The 25,771-nt window shown below is 59.5% G+C and overlaps 3 protein-coding genes across 10 annotated transcripts in view; 2 read left to right on the forward strand and 1 right to left on the reverse strand.

Annotated features, from left to right (window-relative positions):
- Positions 1-28: 28 nt before the first annotated feature.
- On the forward strand, positions 29-5,065 carry LOC309649289 (chymotrypsinogen 2). 2 transcript variants are annotated; one of them, XM_082439192.1, is made up of 7 exons: positions 1,049-1,956; positions 2,722-2,825; positions 2,948-3,027; positions 3,370-3,448; positions 3,790-3,970; positions 4,049-4,182; positions 4,833-5,065. In XM_082439192.1, exons 1-7 carry the CDS (start codon positions 1,905-1,907, stop codon positions 4,992-4,994), a joined length of 792 nt encoding a protein of 263 aa, XP_082295318.1. In that variant the 5' UTR covers positions 1,049-1,904; the 3' UTR covers positions 4,995-5,065. The 2 variants fall into 2 exon arrangements, with proteins under 2 accessions (XP_082295317.1, XP_082295318.1); XM_082439191.1 differs by lacking the exon at positions 1,049-1,956 and adding an exon at positions 29-794 and having other exon boundaries at positions 2,722-3,027.
- A 434-nt stretch (positions 5,066-5,499) lies between these two features.
- On the forward strand, positions 5,500-10,053 carry LOC309649306 (chymotrypsinogen B-like; the record flags this gene model as incomplete). Its single annotated transcript, XM_082439229.1, has 7 exons — positions 5,500-5,551; positions 6,334-6,437; positions 6,527-6,606; positions 6,970-7,048; positions 7,458-7,638; positions 8,478-8,611; positions 9,087-10,053. The coding sequence occupies 7 exons, from the start codon at positions 5,500-5,502 to the stop codon at positions 9,246-9,248; spliced, it is 792 nt and encodes a 263-aa protein (XP_082295355.1). The 3' UTR covers positions 9,249-10,053.
- Positions 10,054-10,189: 136 nt separating this feature from the next.
- The window catches only part of BCAR1 (BCAR1 scaffold protein, Cas family member), a 52,688-nt gene continuing 37,106 nt past the window's right edge, over positions 10,190-25,771 (reverse strand). For 5 of the 7 annotated variants that reach the window (XM_082439002.1, XM_082439003.1, XM_082439004.1 and 2 more), the window contains 6 exons: positions 22,731-23,342; positions 17,392-17,553; positions 17,103-17,219; positions 15,122-16,219; positions 14,220-14,309; positions 10,190-11,199 (listed from right to left, as the gene is read on the reverse strand). In XM_082439002.1, the coding sequence (XP_082295128.1) occupies positions 10,687-11,199; positions 14,220-14,309; positions 15,122-16,219; positions 17,103-17,219; positions 17,392-17,553; positions 22,731-23,342 (2,592 nt within the window). In that variant the 3' untranslated portion in view covers positions 10,190-10,686. The remainder of the gene's footprint in view (positions 11,200-14,219; positions 14,310-15,121; positions 16,220-17,102; positions 17,220-17,391; positions 17,554-22,730; positions 23,343-25,771) is intronic. The other 2 variants (XM_082439001.1, XM_082439000.1) reach the window with 1 other exon arrangement.

Here is a 25,771-nt window from a genome sequence, read left to right on the forward strand (position 1 = left end):
CACCTGCGGGGGCCGCCTTCCCCGCCCCCACCCGCAGCTGCGCGAGTTCCCAGGTCGCTGGCAACCGTGAGCAGGGGGCGCTGGGCGGGCAGGACCCGGGCCAGCTGTCGGCTCCCAAGGCCACAGCCACGGGTGGGTTCGAGCCGCCGCGTGCCCTCCCTCACCGGCCACGCCCCTCCCCCACTCAGGCCCGGCGGCTGCCACCTCGCATCTTGGCAGCCACTCGGGACAGCCCTGTACCTTCACCAGGGCCTTACTCTGTCGGCCCCTTGGCCTCTCCGCCCTGCCTCGTGTCCTCTCGGCTCTTGGTGCCACCCAGGCTCCCTCCACCAGGCCTTTGCCCTCCCTGTTCCCTCTCCCTGGACACCGTCTCCACCCAGATAGCTTGGCAAACTCTTAGGTCGCAACTTAATGTCCCCTTCGGAGTGAGGCCCTCCTGCCTCGGTATTAATAATAATAATAATAATAACAATGATAATGATAACTCCTTAGCTGGTAGTAATGTATATTTTACTTTTTTTTTTTTTTTAACTCTTTTCCATAAACTCCCTACCCCTTTCCCACCTAAGCTTGTAAGGCAGGAATTTGTGTTTCTTTCTTTTGTTTGTTCTGTTCCAGCAGGGGCCTGGCAAGCGCTGGTTGATAGGATGGATGGAATTGCACAAGTGGTGGGTTTCATACAGATGGGGCCACACTCTGCATCCTGTTTCGTGGCCTGCTTTCCCACCTAGTGCACTGTGGCCATCCCCCCCTGTCATTGGCAGTCTTCTAGGACGCACAAAGGGACCCCACAGGCAAGTCAAGAAGGAGAAGTACCGGGTCCGACCAGCGTGGATTTTTGTGTTAGGTCTGGTCCCAGCACACCCAGTGTGGACTGTGCCCTTTCATAAAGCGGGACCCTTGCTCGAAGGATCCCCATTTTACATATTTAGAAATGGGATCAGAGAGGGTAAATTGCCCAAGGCCCCACAGCTGTTTTGTGCTGAAACCTGTTAATAGCTGAAAATAGCCATAAGATATCGTTTTGTGCTGAAAATAGCCATAAGATATCGTTTTACCTATGTGTTTTGGGGTACTTGCCCTGTGCCTGGCAGTCTCACCTTCAAATTTCTCCCTCCCCAGTTTCCCAGTTGCTGGGAAAGGGCCCTGCTGCCCACCCGAAACAGGCCTCCTTGCCCCCTGCTTTCCCGCCTGGTGTAGCCTCCAGAAGCTCTTGCTGGGATGATAGCAGAGGCCCCCTGGCTGGCCCTGGGCCCAGTCCTGCACCTGAATGCCATGTACTCAATTCCAAGGGCAGGATGCCTGGGTGGAGGGGCCTGGCTCCACGTGAACGGGCAGTGGGCGGCTTGCCCTCTGAACCAGCCCACGTGACTGCCACTGTTACTGAACTGAGCCATTGAGCCTTCTTGGCCATCCTAAGACTAGGGGAGCATCCTCAGCCCACTGGTCACCTGTGCCCTCACCATGCTTTGGTCCCTGCCCCTCCCCCTACTTGACCACACTGCCCATGGGGTTTTGAACAACTGCAGACCAACTAAATTACTTGTCCAAGGTCCTCCAGACCATGAGAGACTTGGCTGGGGCTCAAATCCGGCCCAGGCCTGGCTGCTGCCCGCAGGGCCCCTCTAGAGGTAGGGCCTGGAGGAGGAAACCTGAATGTCCCCTTCCCCTTAGCTGTGGGTGGAGGGCCTCCTTGTTTGGCACCAACTTTGCCCTAGATCCTGGCCCCAGCTGCTGCCATCCCAGGCCCTGATGCCAGCCCTGCTCTGGCATATCCTGCCCACTGGGACACATGCCCAGGAAAGGGATTATCACCTCAAGGTCTTCAGATAACAGCCTGGTGCACAAGGATATAATGGGGAGCCCTCCAGGCAGGCGTCCTACACCTCCCTGACTGCGGCACCATGACCTTCCTCTGGCTTCTCTCCTGCTGCGCCCTCCTGGGCACGGCCTTTGGTGAGCACCAGGGCAGGCAGAGGCCGGGAAGGCTGTCTACCCTTCCACCAACTGCTGGAAGGGGTGCTGGCCCCACCAACGCCAAGGCCCGCAAGGAGCAGCGGGGTCCCTGCTCCCAGTTCAGTTGTGCGTGGTGGTGTGAGCCTGAGCGAGTCTTTCGCCCTCTCTGAGCCTCACCAGCTCCATCTCTACAATGAGGATGCTGGGAGGACTGGACCAGACCAGCCAGCGTGGGGCCCCCGGGGTGGAGGTAGACCTTCCTGGGGCCTCGCATCATGTGCAAGGAGGGGGAGCAATGCCAGAGGGACAGAAGGCTCTGTGAATGGTTAGCTCCCAAGCAGGCTCAGATGATGAGCAAGTGTGGCTTGGCCCCCATCAGCCCTTGCATGCCCTTGAACCAGCCCTCTTAAACTTTTAAACTTTTGTTCACTGTGTGCCAGGAACTGAGCGAGTTCCTGCTTTGCCTGCTTTGTCTGCTAAGGCAAAGCATCTTTCATCCTTATTATACCAACTCTGTGAGGTTAGCAACTGTAAGATCCCCATTTTGCTGGTGGGAAAATTGAGACTCAGAGTGGTTAAGGTAGGCAGTGATAGGGCCTCCCAGCCCAGGCTTTGGCCCTGCCACCACCTCAAGCTCAGCCTGTGGGGCTTGTCTGGGCTGGAGCACATGTCAGCCTAAATTGTCCCTGGAGTATTCCTGGGGCGGTGAGTCCTGGGTGGTACCTTGGCCTCCACCCCTCCCTCACTCCATACTTCCACCCTCAGGCTGCGGGGTCCCTGCCATCGACCCTGTGCTGAGCGGCCTGTCCAAGATCGTCAATGGGGAGGACGCTGTCCCCGGCTCCTGGCCCTGGCAGGTGTCCCTGCAGGTGAGGGGGGATTCTGCACACGAGTAGGGGGATGCACTGGGGTATTAGCCCAGCTGGGGGCTGCTGCCCGGATTGGTTTTGCTGGTGTCCGGGCGGGGCTGACCCTCCCCATCTTCCTCCAGGACAGCACCGGCTTCCACTTCTGCGGGGGCTCCCTCATCAGCGAGGACTGGGTGGCCACCGCCGCCCATTGCGGGGTCAGGTGAGAGCCCGGGGTCCCCAAGAAACCCCTTGGGGTGGTTTCCTCCAGCACTGAGGACTTGCCCTTTAACGCCTTCATTTCCCAGTTTCTTATTTGGAAATGTGTAGCAAACCCAGGTCCTTCCAGTGTCCTAGGGGTCCCTGGGAAAACACATGGCGGGCTGTAGGCCCAGTTGAGATTCTGAGCTTCCATCTCTGATCGACACCACAGCCGTGTGTGCAGACACACAAAGACACGCATGCGCATTATGCCTGCACACGCGTGCACTCACACACATAAGCACCCTGCACCCCAAATGCCCCCGTCACGGCAGGAACCACTCCTTTCTCTGGCCTTCTCCAGAACCTCCCATCTGGTCGTGGCCGGGGAGTTTGACCAGGGCTCAGACGCCGAGGACATCCAGGTGTTGAAGATTGCCAAGGTATGGCAGCCCCCGGGGTCCAGGTGTGACCCCAGGCAGGGTGGGCCCTCGGGAGTGTACATCCCAGGCTAACCCCCAGGGCCCCAGCTCCTCCCGGTCACCCCAGTACCCCATCATGATGGGGCAAAGCAGAAAGCAGGGTGTGCGAGGCTCCATGAGGGGAAGGTCTACACCCTGGGCCTGGGCCTCGGGCTCCTGGGGCCATGGAAGGAGCTGCCGAGTTGAACAGGCCATTGTCCACGGAGGAGCACTGAGGCCGTGAGGGGTAGCCTGGCGCCAGGTTCTGCCCCGGTCGGCTTCTTCCCAGACCCCAAAGGCAGCTGTCTGGCCCTGCCCCACAGGTTTTCAAGAACCCCAGGTACAACACGTTCAGCAACAACAACGACATCACCCTGCTGAAGCTGGCCACGCCTGCGCGCTTCTCCAAGACCGTGTCCGCCGTGTGCCTGCCCAGAGCTAACGATAACTTCCCCGCCGGGATGCTGTGCGCCACGACCGGCTGGGGCCTGACCAAACACACCAGTGAGTGATGAGAGACCACTGGCTGGCCAGGTGGGAGGTGGGGGCAGCAGTCACTAACCCCCCACCCTGCCCTTCCAGATGCCAACACCCCCGACAGGCTGCAGCAGGCGACTCTGCCCCTCCTGTCCAACACCAACTGCAAGAAATACTGGGGCAGCAAGATCACCAACAGCATGGTCTGCGCCGGCGCCAGCGGCGTCTCCTCCTGCATGGTATGGCCTCCCAGGCTCCCTTCCCTCCCAGCCTGGGGTGGGTTGAGGCTAAAGCCCAGGCCAAGGGCTTGGGCAAAGAGAGAGGAAATGGAAGTAGCAGGCAGACCTCTTTCTAGGGCCTGCCACTCTCTCCCTGGGCGTTCCTGCCTGAGTGGTTGGGAAGATAGGGCTCCTGGAGGGTCATCAGCGACCTCAGCAGAGAGGTGCCAGAGCAAGGGGCTCTGTTCTCAGAGCTGCCATATTGCAAGATTCCACTAATAGCAAAGTCTGAGTAATGGCACCTCCTGGAATTGTGCAGTGCACAGCCTGGGGAGCAGAGCATGGTGGCCCAGAAGGGCTCCAGAAGGGGTCTGGCAGCCCTTCCTCCCTCACAGTAGCCCCACGGCCAGCACCACCCATGCTTTCCTCCTATCAATCAAACCTGCTCCATTGAGCCTCTGTTATAGGACCCCACCCCAGGGGGTGGCCCAGACTTCCAGGGGCACAAACCACAGGAGCTGCTGAAGTTTCTTTCATAATCCTTCTCATATGCATGTTTTGAGCTTCTACTGGCTATCGGGCCTGGGACTGGGCTCGGAACAACGTTCAGGGGCCTCTGGGCCAGGCCACCTGGGCTGCCAGATCCAAGCCCCCTCCTCCCTGTCCTGCAGGGCGACTCTGGTGGCCCCCTGGTCTGCCGGAAGAATGGAGCCTGGACTCTGGTGGGCATTGTGTCCTGGGGCAGCGGCACCTGCTCCACCTCCAGCCCCGGCGTGTATGCCCGCGTCACTGCACTCATCCCCTGGGTGCAGCAGATCCTGGCAGCCAACTGACGACCAGGTTTCACCCTGGCCTCCCTGCTGACCTTTGCTTCCACAAAGCCTCAATAAACCAGTGGAAGATATGCTGATGGTGTCTGTGACCTGTTTTGGGGCTTCTGAGAGTTCACTCTGCTCCTGAATTTGGACCTTCACTGAACCAGGTGTCCGGGAGGGCCCCTCCTTAGTCCACCTCCCAAGAGTGGCCAGGAAGGGCACAGGCAGATAAAGGGGAACCTTGGCCCCCACCTCTCACCTCATGCTCCCACCTCCAACTTCGGGGTCCTCACCATCCACCCCCGGCTCAGTGTGCCCAGGGCCTGCCCACACACCTGTGATTCCAGGAAACCTTCCCAGGAGTGGCCCCCAAGGGCTCAGGCCCACGTTGGAGCCAGGTGCTTCTCAGCCCAAGGTCTCATGATAAGGAGGGGATGGCGAGGCAGGCTAAGATTGGTGGGTTGAGGGAATATATTGGGCGGTCCCTCGGGCAGACCCCATCTCACCTGCTGAGTCACATACCATGGCCCTTCTCTGGGTTGTCCTTGGCTTCTTCCTCTTTGGCAGCAGCTTCGGTAAGTGCAAGGCTCAGGCAGGCCTGGCAGCCCCAGGCCGAGCCTCGCCCACCCCCTGACCCCCCACCCAGAGGCAGGGAACAGGAGGGCCCTAGTCCTCGTACCTCTAACTACCCCTGCCACCTGCCCCTCCAGCTGCCCCCTGAGCCTCCTTGGGCTGCTCTGCCCAGCTCCCCACTCCTCCACTGGGCACTCCTGGAGCCCCCTCCACTGCCTGGAGGTCCCTTGGGCCCTGCCTAATTTGGTCTCCTCCATCCACTCAGAAGCTGGGGTGGTCTGGGCTCCTCCACCCTCCAAATGTGCCACCAGGCTGTGTGAATGCTGCCTCGAGAATGTCCCCCAGGTCCACCCACCTTGCCCTGCACCTCCACCCTCCGGATCTGGACAGCCTCCTGCGTGTGTGCCACCCCAACTGGGGTAACAACCCCACCCAAACCTGCTCCCCCTGCAGACTCAGAGGCCATGAGAGCCCCCAGGACTCAAGCAGGACATCCCAGCCCTCAGGACAGAATCCTGGGCTCAGAGTGGGTTGGACACTCCCCTCAGGGCACACAGCAGGCCGGGAAGCCTGGGCCCCAACTCCAGATACCCTCAGCCTCGGGGACCGTCCACAAGGGCACCTTCTAAGGGCAGCTGTCAGCTGGACCGGTGGGGGGCTGAATTCCTTGCAGCGGACAAAACTCTGGGTGCCAGGGTGCCACAGAGACCTGGAAGTGCTGAGTCTTCCCCTGACCCCCTTGGGGCACCACCCACTGACCAGCCGCACTGTCCTTGCCCCTCAGGCTGCGGGGTCCCCACCATCGACCCTGTGCTGAGCGGCCTGTCCAGGATCGTCAACGGGGAGGACGCTGTCCCCGGCTCCTGGCCCTGGCAGGTGTCCCTGCAGGTGAGGGGGAGGCTGAGGAGGGGCAGGTTAGACAGGGAGGGGTCAGGCAGGAGAGGCAAGGTTGACTCCCCCTCCCCCCGTCTCCGCAGACCAGCTCCGGCTTCCACTTCTGCGGAGGCTCCCTCATCAGCGAGGGCTGGGTGGTCACCGCCGCCCACTGCAGGGTCAGGTGAGGCCTGGGCTGGGGCAGGAGGGGCCCCCACTTCACCTGCCTGAAGAGACCACCTTCACTCGCTCCTAACCCCGACCGGGCGCTGCCAGCGAGTGGGAAAGAGTCTGGCAGAAGCTGCTCTGTCCCCAGGCTGCAGAAGACCCCAGCCCTAGCGCCCCACCTCCCCAGACCCCAGCTTGGTCCAAGACAGCTGGTCTGGGTCTCTGCCTTCACTGTACAGATGGGGAAACTGAGGCCCCAAGGTCACCACGCGATTCAGTAGCCCAGCCGGGGCTCACCCTGCCTGGCACGCTCTCCGGGCGCTCCTCTGAGGAGGTGGCCGTGAGCCTGAGCTCCGTCTGCCACCTCCTTTCTCTCCAGGAAGAGTCACCTCGTGGTGGCCGGGGTGTCTGATCACGGCTCCGAGGAGGAGGCAGTCCAGGTGCTGAGGGTCGCTGAGGTACAGACGGCCGGGCGGGCAGCCAGGAGGGTGGGCCCCTGGGGCGCAGAGGAGCAGGAGGGCAGGGGGAGAGGGGGCAGATGACCCCGGCCGGCGGCTCAGGCCTCACCCCACTGGCACTGCTCCAGTCTGAGCTTTCTTCTCTTTCCCAAATAATAAAGCTCCTTTACAAACACTGAAGGTTGTTTCTGATTATAAGTTTTGCTCATTGTAGAAAAACGCAAAATATGTCACATGCCATCTCCCCAGCACCCCAGGGATTTGGTCTGTTCAGCCTCATCTGGGTTCCCTTCTCAACACTCTGCCCCTTCAGCACTGCCGGCCCCTCCCAGTGTGCAGGTCTGTGTGCCCCTAAAATCTCCCAAGTCCTCCCTCTGCGGCCCACCCAGCCCCCACCCTTTCCACACAGGTCTTTGAACACCCCCTGTGGGACCTGCGCACGGTCCGAAACGACATCGCCCTGCTGAAGCTGGCCACGCCCGCGAGCCTCTCTGGGACCGTGTCCGCCGTGTGCCTGCCCAGCGCCAACGCCAGCTTCCCTGCGGGCTCCCTGTGCGCCACCACGGGCTGGGGCAAGACCCGGTACAACGGTGAGTGCCCTGAGGACTTTTCAGGAGTGAGACTCATTCTGTTTTTTGGTCTAAATTCAAAACACAATCATAAATTGCAACAGTCAATAAATCTTCCATTTCTTTACTTAAAACCCTCTTAATGAAAACCCTACCAAACATGAATAAAAATGAGGGTTAATAATATATACGTAAACAGTTTCTGAAGAAACACCTAAGTACCAGCAAGTCTCGCCCCCTCTAACCTGCAAGGAGATGGACAGCCCGGATTTCCCTCCAGACTGAGGAGGGCGGGTGCGTCCAGCGGCCCTGAAGTCTGGGCCCGGAGTCCAATGTCCTGGTCGGGTTCGGGCCTGAGCGTCCAGGTGCCCCCCCCCCGCAGGTTCTTCCTCGGCGTCCTGAGTTCTTCTGCCCCGGCCACGGCCCACCGGCTGGTCCCGTAACAGGACAGAAGCAGCCGGGAAAGGGCAGCAGGAGGGAAGTGCTTCCTCGGGGGTCCCCTCCAGTGTCCCCAGTCAGAAGGATGTCCATCCCCTTCCCTGGGGAGGAAGGCCGGCCCCTCCACCCACACGCAGGGGCCGGCAGGGCCCAGAGCACACGGGGCTCCGAGGCAGGACTTGTTGCAACAACTGCTGGAAGCACAGTCCCCGCTGCCTGGTGTGGAATCGCAGAGGAGCCGCGTCCCAGACTCTTTGAAGGTGTCAGGGAAGGCTCGAAGCTCGGTGTCCACGATCATCCTGACGGAGGAAGATGAGCACCGTGCAGGGGGAGGGCAGGGCTCAGGCGGCCCCTCGTCTCTTCTCCCCAGGGGCGGGCTGGTGGGATGAGGGGCCCTGACCCCATGCCCTCTGTCCTTGCAGCTCTCGAGACCCCCGACAAGCTGCAGCAGGCGACCCTGCCCATCGTGTCCAACGCCGACTGCAGGAAGTACTGGGGCAGCAAGGTCACTGACATGATGATCTGTGCGGGCGCCAGCGGCATCTCCTCCTGCATGGTACGGCCTGGCTCCGCCACCCTGCCCGCCCTCACTGACCGTGCCTCCCCTGGCCAGGCCAGGAGGCCCACTCCTCTCTGCCATGACCTGTCTTAACTTCATGCCCTGCCCAGTGCCCCAGTGAAGGGCTGGACCAGTCCTATCAGATGCCCCTGGTGAGGGCCGGCTCTGGCCAGGTGTGGTGTGGGGCTTCCCAGGGGTATTTAATCTCACACCAACCCAGTCAACGAGCTGGACACTTCAGCCTATTTTACAGATGATGGGGAGGCTGAGAGGATAAGCCACCTGCCCCAGGCCCTCCAGGAGTAGGTGGCCGAGCTGGGGCTGCCATTTGAGCAGATCTGAGTCTCTTGTGCACAACCACTGGGTCCCCACTTGTGCTTTGTCTGCACCCCCTGGACTTGCCAGGTCCGGGCACACCAGGGCCCTGGTACTCCCTTTCAGGCTTGAACACAAGTCCTATCTCCTCCTACAGGGTGACTCTGGTGGCCCCCTGGTCTGCCAGAAGGATGGAGCCTGGACCCTGGTGGGCATCGTGTCCTGGGGCAGCGGCCGGTGTGGCCCGTTCTCACCAGGCGTGTACACCCGGGTCACAAAGTTTATTCCCTGGGTTCTCGGAGTTCTAGAGGCCAACTGAGCCTCTGCCGTGCCCCAGCCCCCATGTGTGTAAAACCCAAATAAAACTGCTTGCATCTTCACGTCTGTGCCTTCGCCGGGGCGGGAGGATGGCTGCCTTCACTGAGGTCCCCTCTGGAGCTCAGAGCTGAGAGAGCTGGCAGATACCCAGCCCTACTCCCTTCTTCACAGAGACGGGGGAAATGAGACTCAAGTTCACACGCAGAATGGCGAGAGCTGGGAGCAGGACCACTGGTCCCCAGAGCTCTCACCTTACTTGGGCTGCCAGACATACCCCAGACTTCCGGGAAGGGGGCCCCTGACCCAGGGTGAGGGACCCTCTTGTCTCCTACCTCCCAACTGGGAGTCCAAGTCCATGTGTAATTCAAAGGAGACACTTGTGGAGAAGTTCCACAAGCTGAAGTTAAGAGCTGCTTTCTAAGAGCTAAGTTCTGGATAAGGCCTGTGAAAGCAAGTTTCTCTCCGTGGAATAGTGTATCTCCCAGCGGTGCCCCTAGCGGCGCGCTCTCTGCCTTGGGATGCAGGGGCCCTGGAGCAGCTCCTGGAGCTGCTCCCACCCGCACATCACCCTGCATCTGCCTTCGCCTCGGCCGCCTGCCCAGGGACCATGCTGGATTTTCATCAAACCTCAGCAGCGGCTGCGCCCTTGGCCACTGCGCTCACGCTGAGCCTTTCTGGCCTCAAGCCCTGGATTCTGACGGCTGCTCTTCAGCCTCCCTCCAGCTGCCCAGGCTCCCCCACCTCAGCTCCTGGCCCAGCCCCGCTTCCCCAAGCCTTCGTTTTCTTCTGAAGGGACCCACCTTCTCCTCACCCTCCCGAGGCGCTGCCCACAGCCTCACCACAGATCTCTTCAACCCGTGACTCCACCTGTGGCATCCAGAGTGGCAAACACCTGCCCTCCCACTCACAGGTCCTCTTGCCTCTCACACCTCAGGAGAATGCTTTTCATTTTTTAAATTTTATTTAAATGTAGACTATTAGTCAAATGATTGGAAAATCAATGATGAAAAATAGTTTTTTAGGGTTTTCTCCTGGTGCAGAGAGAATACACCACAGCCAAGCTTGCCCTGCCAGGGGGACACGGCACCCTCATGGGGCTGGTCAGCCCGAGGGGTCACCTGAGGCTACGTGGGTCAAGCGGTCTGCGAGCCCCCAGCCCGGCCCCGAATGTTGGGCCCTCCTGGGCCCTCAGCACGCTCAGGAAAGACGGCCAGCCACTCCTGGCCTGGGCTCCGGGGCCCAGCTCTGCTCGGGCTCCTTTGAGGAGGCACCGTCCCACATTCCTGCCCCGCCATAAATATACACAAATTCCTGTACAGTCTGGGGCACCAGGCCCGGATGGAGCTGGGGTCGCCTGTCCCCACGCCCGTGGCACGGTGGCTCTCTGGGGCCCATCGCCACCCTCCTCCCCTGCCCTCCGTCCCTCTGGCTGACGGCTCTCAGGCAGCTGCCAGCTGGCCCAGGACCCGGCGGAACTGCTGGGTGCTGTGGCCCAGCTCCTTGACCCTGTCCACCATGTCCTGGGCGGCGGCAGGCGACGGGTACTGGAGGGCAGCGGCCTTGGTGGTGGCCACGATGCCGCGCAGGAGGTCACACAGCAGGTTGCTGTAGTGGGTCACCTGGCTGCGGACGTCGGCCGCCTTCGCCTGCCGTGACAGTGTGTCCCCGATGAATACCAGCTTGTGGGCGCTGAGGATGACAAACTTGCTGTGTGCCACGAAGATTTTGGGGGGCTGGTTGGTGGCCACGGCGGTGAAGAAGGCATCCACCGCGTTGGTGAGCGTGGTCAGGTTCGCCTCGCACTGCTCCAGGTAGAAGAGCAGCAGTTGCCGGTCCGAGGGCCCCAAGCCGCCCGTCCGCCCCGGGGCCAGGGGCTGGGCTGGCATCCAGTTGGCCAGGTCGTGGTCTATGGGCCGTGACACCTCCTGCTCCAGCCGTTCAAACTGCTTCAGCTGGGGAAGAGGGAGAACAGAGTGAAAACCACAGCCACAGAGCAAAAGGGACAGAGAGGGGGCCCTTCTGGAAAGTGACAAAGCTCAGAGTCAGTGGGCAGGGGAACAGGCTACCTCTGTCCTACTGGCCGAGCACATATCCCTGCCTACCTTCTGGACAGTCTCCAAATAACTTTCCCACCAATCTCAAATAATTCTGTTTATATAACATTTTTGAAATGACAAAATGCTAGAAATGGGAACAGATGAGCAGCGGCAGGGGTGAGGGATGTCAGTCTATTGGTTTGGGTGCTGTTATCTAGTGACTTCAGATGCGATCACTGGGAGAAACTGGGAGAAGGGGACACAGGACTGCTTTGTACTTTCCTTCAAACTTTCTGTGAATCTACAAATATTTCAAAATGAAAAGTTAAAAAATTTTTTTTCTCCTTAACATATGCAGTGTAAAAAGATTCAAAGACACCAAGCAGAAAGAAAGATAGTTATCAACTGGAATCCCATGCATCCAGAAATCTGTTAAATCTCTGGTAAATCGTCTTTTAGAAATATACACTGACGTATTTGCAGATGAAATGATGTAACATCTTCAAAATGATCGGGCGGCGGGGGTGGGCACGGGTGGGAAAGGGGTCTACATACACTGGATTAGTGGTGCTGAGAATGGCTGGGGCTGGGTGAATGGTACCCGGGGTTCCTTTTCTCCAGTGGGTACCTGGGGGACTATTTTCTTCAATTTTATACATGTATTATATTTCCCATAATAAGACTTTTAAACAAAAGCAAAAAGGTCATGGTATTTGCAAATTTCAGAAAACAAATACTCACAGGAAAAACCGGTGAATATTCCTCAAAGACATCTTCCTTTAAACAGGAATATTCCCATTTCCTTTATAATTAGAAAACCGGAAACACACAATATATAATATTTTATAGCCTACCTTTAGCACCCAGCAACGGGTCATTCATTTCCTATCAGTGAGAACGTATAAAGCACATGGTAAAAGTTTCCACCAGCAGCAGCCTTGCCTAGGCGGCAGCGGTGTGGACTAACACGTCCTCACCACAAGCTGGTTCTGACTGGGTCGTTGGGACCAGCCATGAACACAGACGCAGGGACTCAGGTACTTGTCTAACCAAGGTTTCAGGCTTTACTTTAATTAGCAAACCAGCATGAAACTGTCCCTTCCTAGCACGTGAAACCCTCTTTCTTTCCCTCGTAGGCTACCTGGTGAAACTTGCTTGGCTCTCCCGTCCAGCGGGAGAATACACTCTTTTTGTTCTGTTTTACCTTCGGTGGGTCTTTTTCATTCTTTGACAAACTCTTGGTAGCTACACAATATTCTACTGTACGAATGCTCACACTTTATTCAACCAGTATTCTACTGTGAGGTATTTGGTGGTGGCAGGCAGGGGCTGTTTCCAGATTTTTCACTGATGCAGAAAGGGAGCGACAAACTTCCCTGTCAGGGTATTTTATGTTCCTGTATTTTATTTGTACTTGATGTCCCTCGCTTAGGAACTCTAGATCTTTAGTTTCTCACTCACATTCCTTTTATCCCAGCTTCTAGTAATTTATCTAAGTGACTGACCAGGTATGTGAAGAGATTTATAGTCAGCACAGCTTTGTTTACAAAAGTAGCTCTGGGAACAAACTAAATGTCCACCAACACGGGACTGGTTAAATAAATGCTGCAACAGTCCAGAGAAAGACAAAGAAGATAAAGCACATGCCCATTTCCTAAGTCAGTGGAGATTCCATACATATATAATTACTAACATCTGTACCTTTACTGAACATGTTCTATGTGCCCAGCACCTCCTAAGCATTACATATTGTTTACTCATTTAATTCTCACATCGACCCCAAGACGGATGCAACTACACTTCCCGCTTGACAGCTGGGGAAACGTGGCTTTGAAAAACGCACACCATGGCCCAGGTCTCAGGGTGAACCTGGTGGGCTCTCTCCTACACCATCCTTCCCCATGCCCAGGGAAGGTGGGGTGAGGAAAACTTTCCGGGTGATATTTCTGTGTTTATTTTGTACTAGACTATATTTTAATTTTTTAAATCTTCATAATCAAAATAAAACTCCCTTAAAAAAAGAAAATCCCGGACTCCCCTGGTGGCGCAGTGGTTAAGAATCCGCCTGCCAATGCAGGGGACACGGGTTCGAGCCCTGGTCCGGGAAGATCCCACATGCCGCGGAGCAACTAAGCCTGTGCGCCACAACTACTGAGCCTGCGCTCTACAGCCCACGAGCCACAACTACTGAGCCCATGTATCACAACTACTAAAGCCCGCGAGCCACAACTACTGAGCCCACGTGCCACAACTACTAAAGCCCGCACGCCTAGAGCCCGTGCTCCACAAGAGAGGCCACCGCAATGAGAAGCCTGCACACCGCAACAAAGAGTAGCCCCCGCTCGCCGCAACTAAAGAGAGCCCGTGCACAGCAACAAAGACCCAATGCAGCCAAAAATAAGTAAATAAATAATTAAAAAAAAAATCCCTCTCCTACTCTATGGAAACAAGCCAAAATATGAAGAAAATCCAATGTCCTCAGATAAACACAGTAGTATTATTTACAATAAGAAAAACTGGGTACAACGTAAACATTCAACCATAATAGACGTAGGTTGACTTTAAAAACAACTTATGACGAATATTTAATGCCATGGAAACATCTTGAGATAAAAGCAGATGTAACTGTTCACAAAGTAGCATCTCAAACACGGACAGAGGCCCCTTCCGAGGCAGGAGCAAGACCGGAAACCAGCCCCAGAGCACGGTGACCACCCCTGAGGGTGAGTGGCTTCTTTTCTGTCTTCACAGTTTTCTGTGTGTGCTGAGATACCTAACCATAATAACCTAAACATAAATCCAACGAACACACGGAGACAGTCATGCAGTTGAGTGGGGACGGGCTGAGCAGGGAGGGCCCTGGGAGGCTCAGCTTAGGAGACAGATTCTTAGGGACGCCTGTGCTGGGAGAGGCTGGGGAACCTGAGTGTCCTCACCTGCTGCAGCTCCAGCTGGCCCTTCCCCTGCCGCATTATGTTGCCCTTTTCCAGCAACTCCTTCTGGGTCTTCTCAAACTCTTCCTTCCCCTGGAGGGTAGACACAAGGATGCAGCTGAGCCAGAAGCCCCCTGAGGCCCAGCGGGGTGCAGTGAGACCAGCGGCCACCAGGTGGCGCTGCAGCTGCATCCAGGCTCACACTGCGGCCTCAGGCCCAGGGTGGGGGCAGCTTCCGGAGGAAGCGGCTCTCCCGGGCCTCCTTCACCTCCTGCCCCCAGGAAGGGGCTAGGCACACTCCACATGGCCATGTCGATCTTCCCTGCCCCAGCTCCCATGGCAGGAATCACATCCAGGCCCCTCCCCTTGGCATACAGGGTCTGCCCACCCATCCCTGACCACTGGGCCTTGGCACCTGCTGGCTCTCAGCCCGGAATGCCACTCACCGGGATGCCCAATCGGCTGGCACCCTGACCTCTGCTCAGAGGCCCACCCCACCCCACCTTCTGATCACCTTGTTTGTTTCCCCCACGCCTGCTACTATCTCTGTCTTTGCTTGTACTTCAGAATTCACCTCTCCAAATCCCTAACCTCTGGCCTGGTCACGAGAGGCCCAGCCCTTGCAGGTGTTCAGGGGCCCTCCCTGGCTGGCACTGCAGGATCCCTGATGTCGGGGCCACATGGGTCCACAGGCCTGAGATAGGCTGAGGGTGGGCTTCCAGGGACCCATCTGGCCTGGAAGGTCCAAGCGAGGAGGGCACAGGGACTCACCAAGGCCTTGCTGGGGACCACATCTTCCTTTGGCCACAAGAGCCCTCTGTGGGGGGGAATCAGGGTGCCCACGACCGGGTGGCCAAGTCAGAGCCACGAGAGGACCAGGGGAGCTGGGCAGAGCGGGCACCCACCTGCAGGTGGACGTAGTCGTAATCCTCCATCCAGCCCCCCTCACTGTTCTCGTACTGCCCATCAGGCGAGTCCTGGGAGGTGAACCTGGGGGGTGAGGGCAGGGGCCGGGACTGGATGCTGCTGGCCTTGTCGGTGGGGTTGGGGTGCAGGGGGCCACCCCCCTCAGGCCCTGGGACAGAGGCTTTGGTCCGTCTGAAGAGCAGCGAGGCGTTGCCATGCAAGAAGGAGGCCAGCTGCTTGACATCCTCGGGCACAGCCCGCGAGCAGGCCACCAGGCGGTCCAGGTCTTCGGGAGTGGCCCCCAGGCCTCCCCGGCTACTGTCAAGGGCCTGACCGTGGGCCACCAGCGCCTGGTACACGTCCTCCATCTTCTGCAGTTGCCGGCTAAGCTTGGCGTGCAGCGTGCGGTCGGAAGTGTGGGCGGCATTGCCCACGGCGCTGCGGGCAAACTCCAGCAGCTCGTGGACGGCCCCGTGGACGGCGGCCACGGCAGCCCGCAGGTCTTGTGCTGGAGGCTCCTGAGGCTCGGAGGTGCTGCGCCAGCCCCCACACCCGCCCGCACTGCCCACCAGGTCCAAGAGGTGGGCCACGGTGGCGCTCACGCCCTGCTGCAGCCGTGCCAGGGCCTCCACGGCCACCTCCAGCTCCAGGGGCTCACGGCCCGGCACCGCCGCCTCCAGGGAGGAGGCCGACTGGCTGCTGCGTGTGCTGCCCGTGCTGGAGGCCGACAGGCGCTTGGCGTCGGCCGGGGCCTCTCGCTCGGCGGGGGGGGGCACCGCGTATACACCGTCGTCGGCCACGCTGCCGTTGGCTGCCTCGGGAGGAAGGACCCGCTCTCGGGGCACGTCGTAGAGGGTGCCCGGGCCAGGCCGCCGCAAACCGGGGGGCACGTCGTAGAGGTCAGGAGCCGGGGGCGGCACGTCGTACACGTCCTCAGCTGGTGGTGAGTCCGGAGGGGGTGCGGCGAGCACCAGCGGGTGGCGGGTCGGGTCAAAGGGCTTGGCCTTGGCGAAGGCGGGGGGCACGTCATAGGTCTCCTCACGCAGCAGTGGGCCGTCGGGCACGTCTTTGCTCACCGATGGAGGAACATCGTACACCTGGGGGCCAAGAAGTGGTCAAGGCTGCCGGCCCATCTGCCCACCCGGGAGCCTACGGGCAGGACCCAGTCACACACACAGACACAGCCCAGCGTGCACACTTGTCATGATTCTTATTCATGCAGGTTACGGTTGAGAGCCCGACTCTGGGGCCAGACCAGAGTTCGAAATCCTGGCTCCACTGCTTACTACCTGTGTGACCTAAGGCAAGTGACTCCACCTCTCTGTGCCTGTCTGCTCACCTATAAGATGGGAAAACTCCCTCACAGGTTTGTTGTGAGGATTACGTGAGCTAATTCACTGCGTACCTGCAAACGCTCAGTGAGAGGTCAGCTATCATACCACTACCGCCGCCGCCATCAGCACCACCGCCACCACCATCACCACCCACGTGACCACCAGCATCACCATCACCACCACGTGCGTATTCTCTATTCTGTGGCAGGTACCTGGCTGAGCTATGTGCAGGTTGTATTCAGGGTAACGACACCCTGGTTCGCCCAGGACGGTCCTGGTTTGTGCCTGATGCCCCCTCATAACTATCTTGTCATTCTCCTTTCACTCTCAGAAGTATCCTGGTTTGGATGATAAATCCTGTGGTCACCTTGCTGATATCCTGTGTGATCCTCTCAAGAACCTCCTGAAGAAGGCCTTACAAGGGACCCTTTTACAGATGAGGAAGCTGAGTCTCAGAGGGGCTCAGTTTCCACTTGTCACAGAGCGAGTGACGGGCAGAGCTGGGGTTTGGAGACAGGTCTCTCGATGCCCCCGGCTCTGCAGACCTGAGTCCCCACCCCAGGGCACGCACACACACTCACACCCAGAACCCCATGCACAGATCGGGCCTCAGCCTGTGAGGGCCCAGCATCCCCTAAATGCTTACCGCATGATGGTTGGATGGCGGCAGGCCCTTCTCCACACTGGGGGGCACATCATACACGTCCAGCGATGGGTCCCGGCCATTGGGACCCTTGACGGCCATGGGGGGCGTGTCATATACCTGAGGGCAGAAAAGGTGCAGTAATACAAGTGCCAGGGCCACCTGAGGGGACAGAAAGAGCAGAAACCCACAGCTCTACCCCAGGACCACCCAGGCTGGGGCCAAGAAAGCCCAACTCTCCATGCAGGGCCAGGCTGAGGCCCCCCCCGTGCCCACCGGCCCCGACACCTACCTCCTGGCCGTACTGGCTGGGAAGCAGCCCCCGAACAGGGGGCACGTCGTAGATGTCCTGGGGCCCCGGGGCCAGCAGGTGGCGTGGGATGTCGTACTCGTCCTGCTCGGGCTGGGGGGCCTCGAATACATAGCCTTGCCCCACGCGGGTGGACACCGCCACCTGGGGGCAGACAGCCAACCGTCACCACCGGCCCTGGAGAGATTCCACCGCCCCGTGAGGTGAGCAGGACATACGTAAGGGGGCTCCCCAAGGGTGGGCTCAGAGGCAAGGGTGTCCGCATCCCTTCGTATTCCCTGCCCTCTCTCTCTTCAATGAAATACAGCACGTGGCGAATACAAGGACCCTCGCTATTTGTTTAGAGCCGTCTGGTTCTGGCAGGAAACAGAAGTGGTCTCTACAGCTGAATGACCCAGAAGGTTCCAGAGGAGAGAACATGTGGGCTGATGGAGGAGGGGCCACCCTTGACTGAGGTGCCCCTGCTGGATGGCACCTCCCAGCTGCACCCTCCTTCGAGAGGCCTGCCCAGCAAGGAGTTGTCCCTACCATAGGACCCAGCAGCCACCTTCAGGCTCCGGGACAGATGTAGGTGGCAGTGATGGGCTGTGCCCTCCTCGGGCTGGACCCAGAGGAGGTGGCCTGCAGGAGATCCTGACAGTCAGGGCCTGGGGGCTCCAAGCCCTGCCCTCCTCGTCCCCCCAGCACTCTTGGGGAGATTCCTGAGAACGGGGCCACCAAGAACCCCCAGCCTCTCAGGGCCAGCTCTCCTGCAAATGGAAGGATGGAAGCTGTTTTGGCAAGTTGTGTGTGGGTGTGAGGGACTGACCAAGACCAGAACCAAGACCTGTATTCCCCACCGCACCACACCCTCGGGGCCACGGGGACCACCCCTCACCTAACAGGGTAAGGCCTTCGTGGGGGGATGTTGGCCCAGAGAGGAGGCCAGCCCCTTCCCTCCCCGGTGCCCCTCCCCTGTCCCGAGGTGCAGGGCGAGAGCTGGCACCGCTCGCAGGCAGTGTTGGGTGGGCAGCCTCCTTCCCTGTGGGCACCCGGCCCTGTGGGAGGGGTCAGCCCTGTAGGAGGGGCTGGCAGGATCCTCTAACCCAGCTCAGGGCACACCTCCTCCACAAGGCTCCTGGCTCAGCTCTTCTCTGACAAAACGGCCTTTTGTTCCCTAATCAAATGGGAGGTCTGGGACAGTGGTGACTCAGGCGCTCCCCACACACATCCCTGGGGACAGCAAGGCGGAGGCAGGGCCCGCCCTGGGGCTCACGCCCCCAGAATCCTGCATCCTGTGCCTTGCCCAGCCCCCAGGACACCAACAGCCAGCTCTGCGGGCCCATGGGCCCTGGAGGGCACAGGCTGTGTGCACGCACCGGGCACCCCAGGAGCAGCAACGACCCCACTGAAGTGCAGGCACCACCACTTTCTGATCAGCCCAGGGCTCGGCAGAGCCTCCTGCTGATGCAGCCCCTGGTCACCTCCCGGGCAGCCCGGCAGAGCTGGCTCCCTGTTAGCTGCTGGGGTAAGCGCCGCCAGGGGGTGTTCCAGACCCACTGCACCCCACCCCCGGCGTGTCTGGGAGTGGTGTTGGCGGCCCTTCCCAGACTCATTTCTCTCCTCAAGCCCCAGACTTGAGTCTCCTCCAGAGCTATTTTTAGACCCTGGAACCTGCCAACAGCAGGGTGGGGGGCGGTGGCTGGCGGGAGCTGGCGGGACGTGGCAGGTTGGCGGGGCCTTGAGGCGAGGCCTGAGGTGTCTCCGGGCCCTGCCGGCCTCGGAAGGCAGGTGGGGACCCAGCCCAGGACGAGGGGTGTGTGCCGCCCTCTCCACGCCCCGACGCTGGTGAGAGAGGGCGGGGCGCAGGCGGAGGGGCGCTGGGGCCGGACCCCAGGCCTGGGCCGCGGGCAGCTGGCCACTCACGCGGCTGAGTCAGTGACAGTACGCAGCCATACTGGCCAAGAAATGTTTTCTGTTAGAAGAAAAGGCAGGCAGCCACCAGCGGGGGAGGAGCTTGTTAGGGAAACCAACTCTCCAGAGAGCCGCGGAGCCCGCTAATCACAGGCCGCCCTGCTCCACACCTGGGGCCCCGTTAGCAGAACCTGGAGCCCCCTGGGGCTGGCGGACAAAGCCAGCGTCTGGGAGGAGACACAGAGCCCAGCCCGAGACCCACAAGCTCTCTCACACACACATCTCAAGGGCACAGAAGACAGACACGCAGAGGCAGAGAAAACGCGCACAATGCCCGCTGCCGGACGCGCACCCAGACCACAGACCCAGGCTCATAAGGGCGCCTGCAGCAGTGAGAAGGGAGGCTGAAGGCTCCCAAGACCCCAGGGACGGGGCGGGCCGCCTGCTGCCTTCTGCCTGGGCCCCTGGCCACCTCCGGGCCGCCTGGCTGCCTGTCTCCCTTCTGCGAAATGGGCACCTCCCCTCGTGACCCAGGCCGGCTCGCTCTGTCACCACCACCCCCCCCCGCCCCCCATCTGAGAGCCTTGGGTTCCTGCTCTGGAAAACGGAGCACCGCTGGGGATCCTGGGGGACGGAGGCACACACCTGATGTGGGTCCCCTCCCTCCCAAGCTCCTGTCCTCCCAGAAGAAACAAGGCTGAGTGGAGCTGTGTCTCCCCCAGCCTGACCCAGTGCCACAGCTGCTCCCTCAGGCACAGCTGCAGCCCTGACCCAGAGCTCCCCCAAGAGGGACCTCACAAGACACCTCCTCCTCCGGGAGCCCCACGTGCTTCTGCCCTCAGCTCCCTAAAAGCGTGGCCCAGCCCCAAAGGGTGCTGACACCCGGTGTGGCCCTGACCTACCCCCGGCAGCCACGCAGGCCACCCTGCTCCAGGCTCCAGGAGGCTGACCCCTCCTGGCCACCAGCCTTGTCACTCGCCCTCTGCTTTCCTGGACCCAAGGCCCCACCCACCCACCCCACAGTCTTGGCAGGGTTTCCCCTCAGCAGAGCCGACCTCCAGCCCTGGAACCAGGGGCCTCAGTTGCCCAGGCTTCTGAAAGCACAGCCTGAAACGCAGGCACACATGCATGCTCCCAGACGTTTACGGCCTTACTGCCGCTAGAAACCGCCTGGAGCCTGCCCCAGCAGAAGGGGCGACCCAGCAAAACCGGGGGTGGTCGTCATGATCACGCTTAGGGACCCAAAATGCTTCTGATATCTGATGCTGGATTTACAACCTCAAAATGCAAAAGTATGTGTACAAATCTGTAAAAGATGAATAGGGAACACGCTAGACAAAACAAGCTGAAATCCCCCAGCGATCCCCTCTTGACTGGGGAAGCTCATCTCCAGGCCTTCTCATACATTACGCATTCCTGTGACAAGCAAGCACACTTTCATGGACCATAAAATAAAAGCAGCCGCAATTGAGACTGCCCAGGCCAGGAGCCATGAGGCTTCTCAGGGGAGGGCAACCAGGTCCCAGCACACAGAGCTTTCCTCCTGGGGCCATCAGCCTGGTCTGGGTCCTCAGGGACACAGGGCCTGGACAACCCCACCAGTGGGCACGTGCAGAGCACTCACCAGCCAGGTGAGCCCAGAAGCAGTCTGAGAGCAAGCCCCTTGTATAGGAGGGAAACAGTACCAATGGCCAAAACGTGAGCTCAAATCCACAGCCCGGAGTAAAGGCCTCACTGCTGCTTCCTGGGCCACAGGGTTTCCACTGCCTGTCCTGGCCTTGGAGCTGCACCAAAACAAGCTTGCCTGGACTCGGGAAAGGAGAGGATGGAAAGGGGAAGGGCATGCCTCCGTGGGGAGTGTGCGGAATGTGAGCTGTGTGTGGGCACGGGTGCAGAGGGATGGCCTGCGGCCTGCCCCAAGGCTTACCCCCAGTCACCCCTCCTCCCCCAAAGCCATCTTGGGAGCAGCCCGGTCTGGGCTACCCCAGTCCAGCATGGCTCACTTCTGCCACTGGCCTGTCTCTGGCCAAGCGGTTGAAGGAGCAGGTAGGGAAGTGGAGCCAGTGACCCAGAGTCCCCTGGTGGCCAGTGTCCACGGAGCCCCACCCTGAGCCAGCCAGTGACCTGGGTCCAGGTCTCCCGCTCCAAGCTCTGCCTGTGGCGGGGCAGGGCAACACTGCATGCTGAACCGCTGCCCAGCTGGCATCTGAGCCCTGGGCCAGCTCTGAGGAGAGGCTCAGCGCCGCGCGGTGAGTGTCCTCAGACACCGGCTGCTCTACACTAGACATGGCACTCTCCAGTCCTGCCTCCTTCCTAGGCAGACAGCCCTGGCTGTGAGGGCACATACGCAGGTCTGTGTGGAGCTGAGGTGCTGGGCTCAGAGCCTTGCCCCCCGCCCAGCCTCCCACTGGCAACAGCCCACCAGGGACTTGAACAAGAGCCCCTTTCACGGTGAACCTACAATCCCGCAGGCAGTGCCCTCCCCGCGGTCTAGGAGTCACGAGCAGGCCACCCTGCAGGTGCCCACAACCCACCAACACGGCCCAGGAGAGGAGAGGGTTGGGTGCGTGTGGATCTAGATGAGCTGCACCCACAGGGGGACCGTGGGAGCCCCTGGGCACGTGTTGGCTGGCCTCTCCGCTTTGTCCCTTCCTCCCTTCTCTGCTGGCGGGAACTCATGCGGCCACTGTCCTGGCCCGCGAGCCCCGTGACGAGGTGGCAGAGCAACAAGGCAGAGGCCCTGCCCTCCACCACCTGCGCTCCAGGAGGAGCCACAGGCTCTGACAGTCTCGGAGGTGCCCGCCAGTGCCACACCGCTCACCCCCAACCATGCTACGTGAGAGAGAAACGACTCTGTCATCGAGTCCATTCTTCTGGGTTTCCAGCCACTCTGGCCCAACTGCGGCCCTGTGCTCCATACTCCATTTCTCCCCTTCAAATGCCTCCCAGCTCCCCTTTCCTGGGCTCCCTGCACCCTCCCCTCTGGGCAGAAGGGCTTCACCAGGACATGGTTGGGCAGGTCACTCCTACCCAACACCCTCCGCCCTCAGGAAGGTTCCAGGCCCCTGGGGGTCCATTCCCAGCTGCTGCTCAGGCTTCCTTGATCAGGCCCCACCTGCCACAACAGTCTTTGACAGGCTGTGTCCTCTGCTGCCGACACCCTTCTACTGGGGCTTGTCAGCTAAAGGCCACTTCATGGTCCAAGGCCAGCTTGATGTCTCTTCTCGGGCTGCTCACACGCACATCAGCAGACATATAAACACATTCCCCAGACACTCACCTCCCACCTCGACCCCAGACCAAACGCGGAGCTGCTGCTGGAGTCCCGGAGGTCCCCAAGGGTGCCTGGCTGGGCCCTGCTGCATCCCAAAATTGGGCCCGGCTGAAACCCACCAGGAGGGCTGGCTGGCCACTCAGGGAGGCCTTACCTTGGCTGGTGGCTTCGTCCCCTCCCAGCTCCGTGCATCCATGGATGGGGGGACCTGGTAGATGTCGTGTCCTATCCCAGCGGAAGGCGGCACCTGGTAGATGTCCTGGGCAGGGCTGCCAGGCCCCGGGGGCACCTGGTAAAGGTCTGGGGCTGGGCTGGGAAACGGGTGATGGGGCATCTGCTTGGAGAACGTGGCTGTCTGTTTGGCCGGGGGAGACTGGAACTGTGGGCTGGGCCCAGGGGCTTGGTAGAGGCCTTGCTGAGTCTTGCTGGGGGTGGGCACCAGGTAGACACTGTCCGGCTGGGGCTGGTACGTGGCAGGCAGCATGGGTGTGTACTGGGCTGCCGGGGGGTGGAGGCTGGGCTGAGGCAGGGCCGAGCTGGCGGGCGGGCCGGGGCCGGGCCCCACGGGCTTCTTGTCATGCATGCCCACGAGGATCTTGAGGCGGTTCCCGGGCACGATGCCTTGGCGCCCGTGCAGCGAGCAGAGCCACCAGCCATCTAGGCCCTGCGTGTCCCGCTCCAGCACCGTCATGATGTCGCCCTTGCGGAAGGAGAGCTCATCTGGGGACTCGGCCACATTGTCGTAGAGGGCTTTGGCCAGCACGTTCTGAGGGAAGAGCACACAGGTGGGCGTGAGGGCAGGAGGACATGCGCTGGCGGCTCGGCGTCCCGCCCAGCTCCCACCCCCTCCAGGACTGGGGAGGCACCTGGCCTTGGCACCGAGAAAGGAACTAAGTAGGGTTTGGCGAGATCCCTGCGCCTCTGCCCCCACTGCCCCTGGCGAAAAGGCCCAGCTGATCCTGGCAGTTTTTCAAATGAGCCTGGATAGTGTCTCAAAATCCTCTTGACCACAGCCATCACCTGCACTCCAGGATGGCACTCAAGATACTCTAAAAAATACTCCCGGAGTCACGCTATAAGCTGGACCTAATGCTGGGGAGGGCAGCGATAATGACAATAATGGCCACCACGTCCTGGGGAGAAAACAGGATGCACACCCTCCCTTCAACTCAACTCCCTGCTGCCCCGCCAGTGCAATCAGCCAGGAGGAAAAGACCAGAGAGTGGGGAGGGGACACCCAGGGACAGAACAGTCATCATCTGCAGACCATATGTCATCTACGTACAGATTCCAACAAACGAGAGGAATCAACAGTGCTGAGGAGGGAACCTCACAGAAAAGACGTCACCAGATAACAGAAACTACAAGTTATCCAGGAGTTAATCAAGCAAAGACTCCAGAGGAGAAAATGTAACAACTGGGCCAAGCTTACTTAATAAGTTACAACTGCAATAAAAATGCCAGCCGAACTTTTTTATTTTTTGGAGGAATTCAACCAAAGGAAAAAAATCCTTCTAGAATTAAGTGGAGGAATAGAGGTCCACAAATAAGCAGGTCAATTCTGAAAATGAAATGCAAAGAGGCACTTCCTTCCTGCCGTGAGGACAGGCCACAACTCCAGTCCGTAAGCGGGCAGGGCGCAGCGGCTGGGAACACGCAGCGATGAGGAGGGCAGGACCGTGACCGAGACGCTGCTGGGAAAACTCGCTCACCGCAGGAAGAAAAGGCAATCTGGACACTTGCCTCATGTTATAAACAAAGGCAATCAAACACCTAAATGTGAAAGCTATAACTGTAGAGCTGATAAAAGAAAAGAACTGTGGGAGAATATCTCTGTGACCTTGAGGTGGAAAAAAATTATAAACCAAACCCTTGAAAAAAAGACCACAAAAAGCACAAAACATAAGGTAACAACAACAGAAACAAAGAGGTGGATTCAACCTCATCAAAGTGAACGGTTTCAGTTGGGTGGGGGAACAGCAGAAAGCTGACAGGGTGACAGGCCACCAAATGACAAGAGTCACTGATCTAGAATCTGGAGGTTCTCCTACAAACAAGCAAGGAAAAGACAAGAACACCAACAGAAAACCAATGAAATATGAAGAGTTTTCTGAAGGGGAAACCAGAATAGCCAAGATGGCCACAAAGGACGGTCAGGGATCCAGCCAGCAAAGCGGGACAGGCCTGCGGCTCTGCTTTGTGCTCCAGCAGGTGCCCAGGCGTCTGGCGAGGGGCACCAGCCACACCCTCCCGAGTCAGAGGAGCAAACAGGAGATCTACAGCCCAGACCGCTTTACGTAAATGTTACAAACACCTACAAAAGAACTCTACGTATTTTTCACAGACACTTGTCCAAGGACAGATTCCAGACTCATTACATTTGCATGGGTGCTTCTGGAAGAGGGACGGGAATGAGACAGGCACCAGGAAAAAATGGGGAGGATAAAGCAAAACAAGGAAGCAGTCCCATACAGACTGAGGACGGCCACAGAAGGACAGCACCCCACGCCCAGCCCAGCTCTTTACTCCTGTAATTCTCCTGTTAATTCTCACAGGCACCCCAGAACTGCTGCTATGGGCTCCGTGAGTCGGCAAACCCTCCTGGAGCCGGGACACACGCTCCGTGCAGAGGCCCAGTAGCCCAGCATCCTGTGCAGGCCTTGGCAAGGCTGTGGGGACAGACAGGAGGACCCCAGCATTGGCAGGCACTGTGCCGGCAGGCCCAGAACCTCACCAGGGACAGAGAACCGGGTGGAGAAGCCCCACGTTTTCAGTCCTTGGTCTCTGCTGCTTGCGCGGGTGAGGGCTCAGGCTGGGCCCAGAGACATCACAGAGGGGCCCCAGCCAGAGGGCCAAGGTCAGTCCAGCAGAGGGCAGGAGCGAAGCAGGCGCCTGGGTGGGAAGGCCAGGCCTGTGGAGAGGACAGTGCCAGGCCAGCTGGGCACCGGCCCCACCAGGCAGGCCTTAGCTCTGGTCGCCCTCCCCTGAGTCTCCTGGGGACTGAAGATGCAGAGCCTGGTCTAGATCTGACTCGGAAATGGGACCTGGGTTCGGACCGCCCTTCCCCACGTGGGCCTGGGTCTCATCCCCTGGATTCCAACTGGGGGCAGAGAGAAGTCGGGGTGAGGCCTCACACAAGTCTAGGAGGGCCCACCTCCACACCAGCATCAGGGGCCAGAAGGAGCCCCTCTGAGC

This window comes from Balaenoptera physalus (genome assembly GCF_965194825.1).
Source record: "Balaenoptera physalus genome assembly, chromosome: 19".
Taxonomy (NCBI): Eukaryota; Metazoa; Chordata; class Mammalia; order Artiodactyla; family Balaenopteridae; genus Balaenoptera; species Balaenoptera physalus.

Excerpts from the sequence above, each read along its gene's own strand:
- LOC309649289 (XM_082439191.1), top strand. The coding sequence starts at position 652 with ATGGAATTGCACAAGTGGTGGGTTTCATACAGATGGGGCCACACTCTG. Across the intron at positions 3,449-3,789 it reads AGGTGTTGAAGATTGCCAAG|GTTTTCAAGAACCCCAGGTA; the intron begins GTATGGCAGCCC and ends CCTGCCCCACAG. Across the intron at positions 4,183-4,832 it reads GCGGCGTCTCCTCCTGCATG|GGCGACTCTGGTGGCCCCCT; the intron begins GTATGGCCTCCC and ends CCTGTCCTGCAG.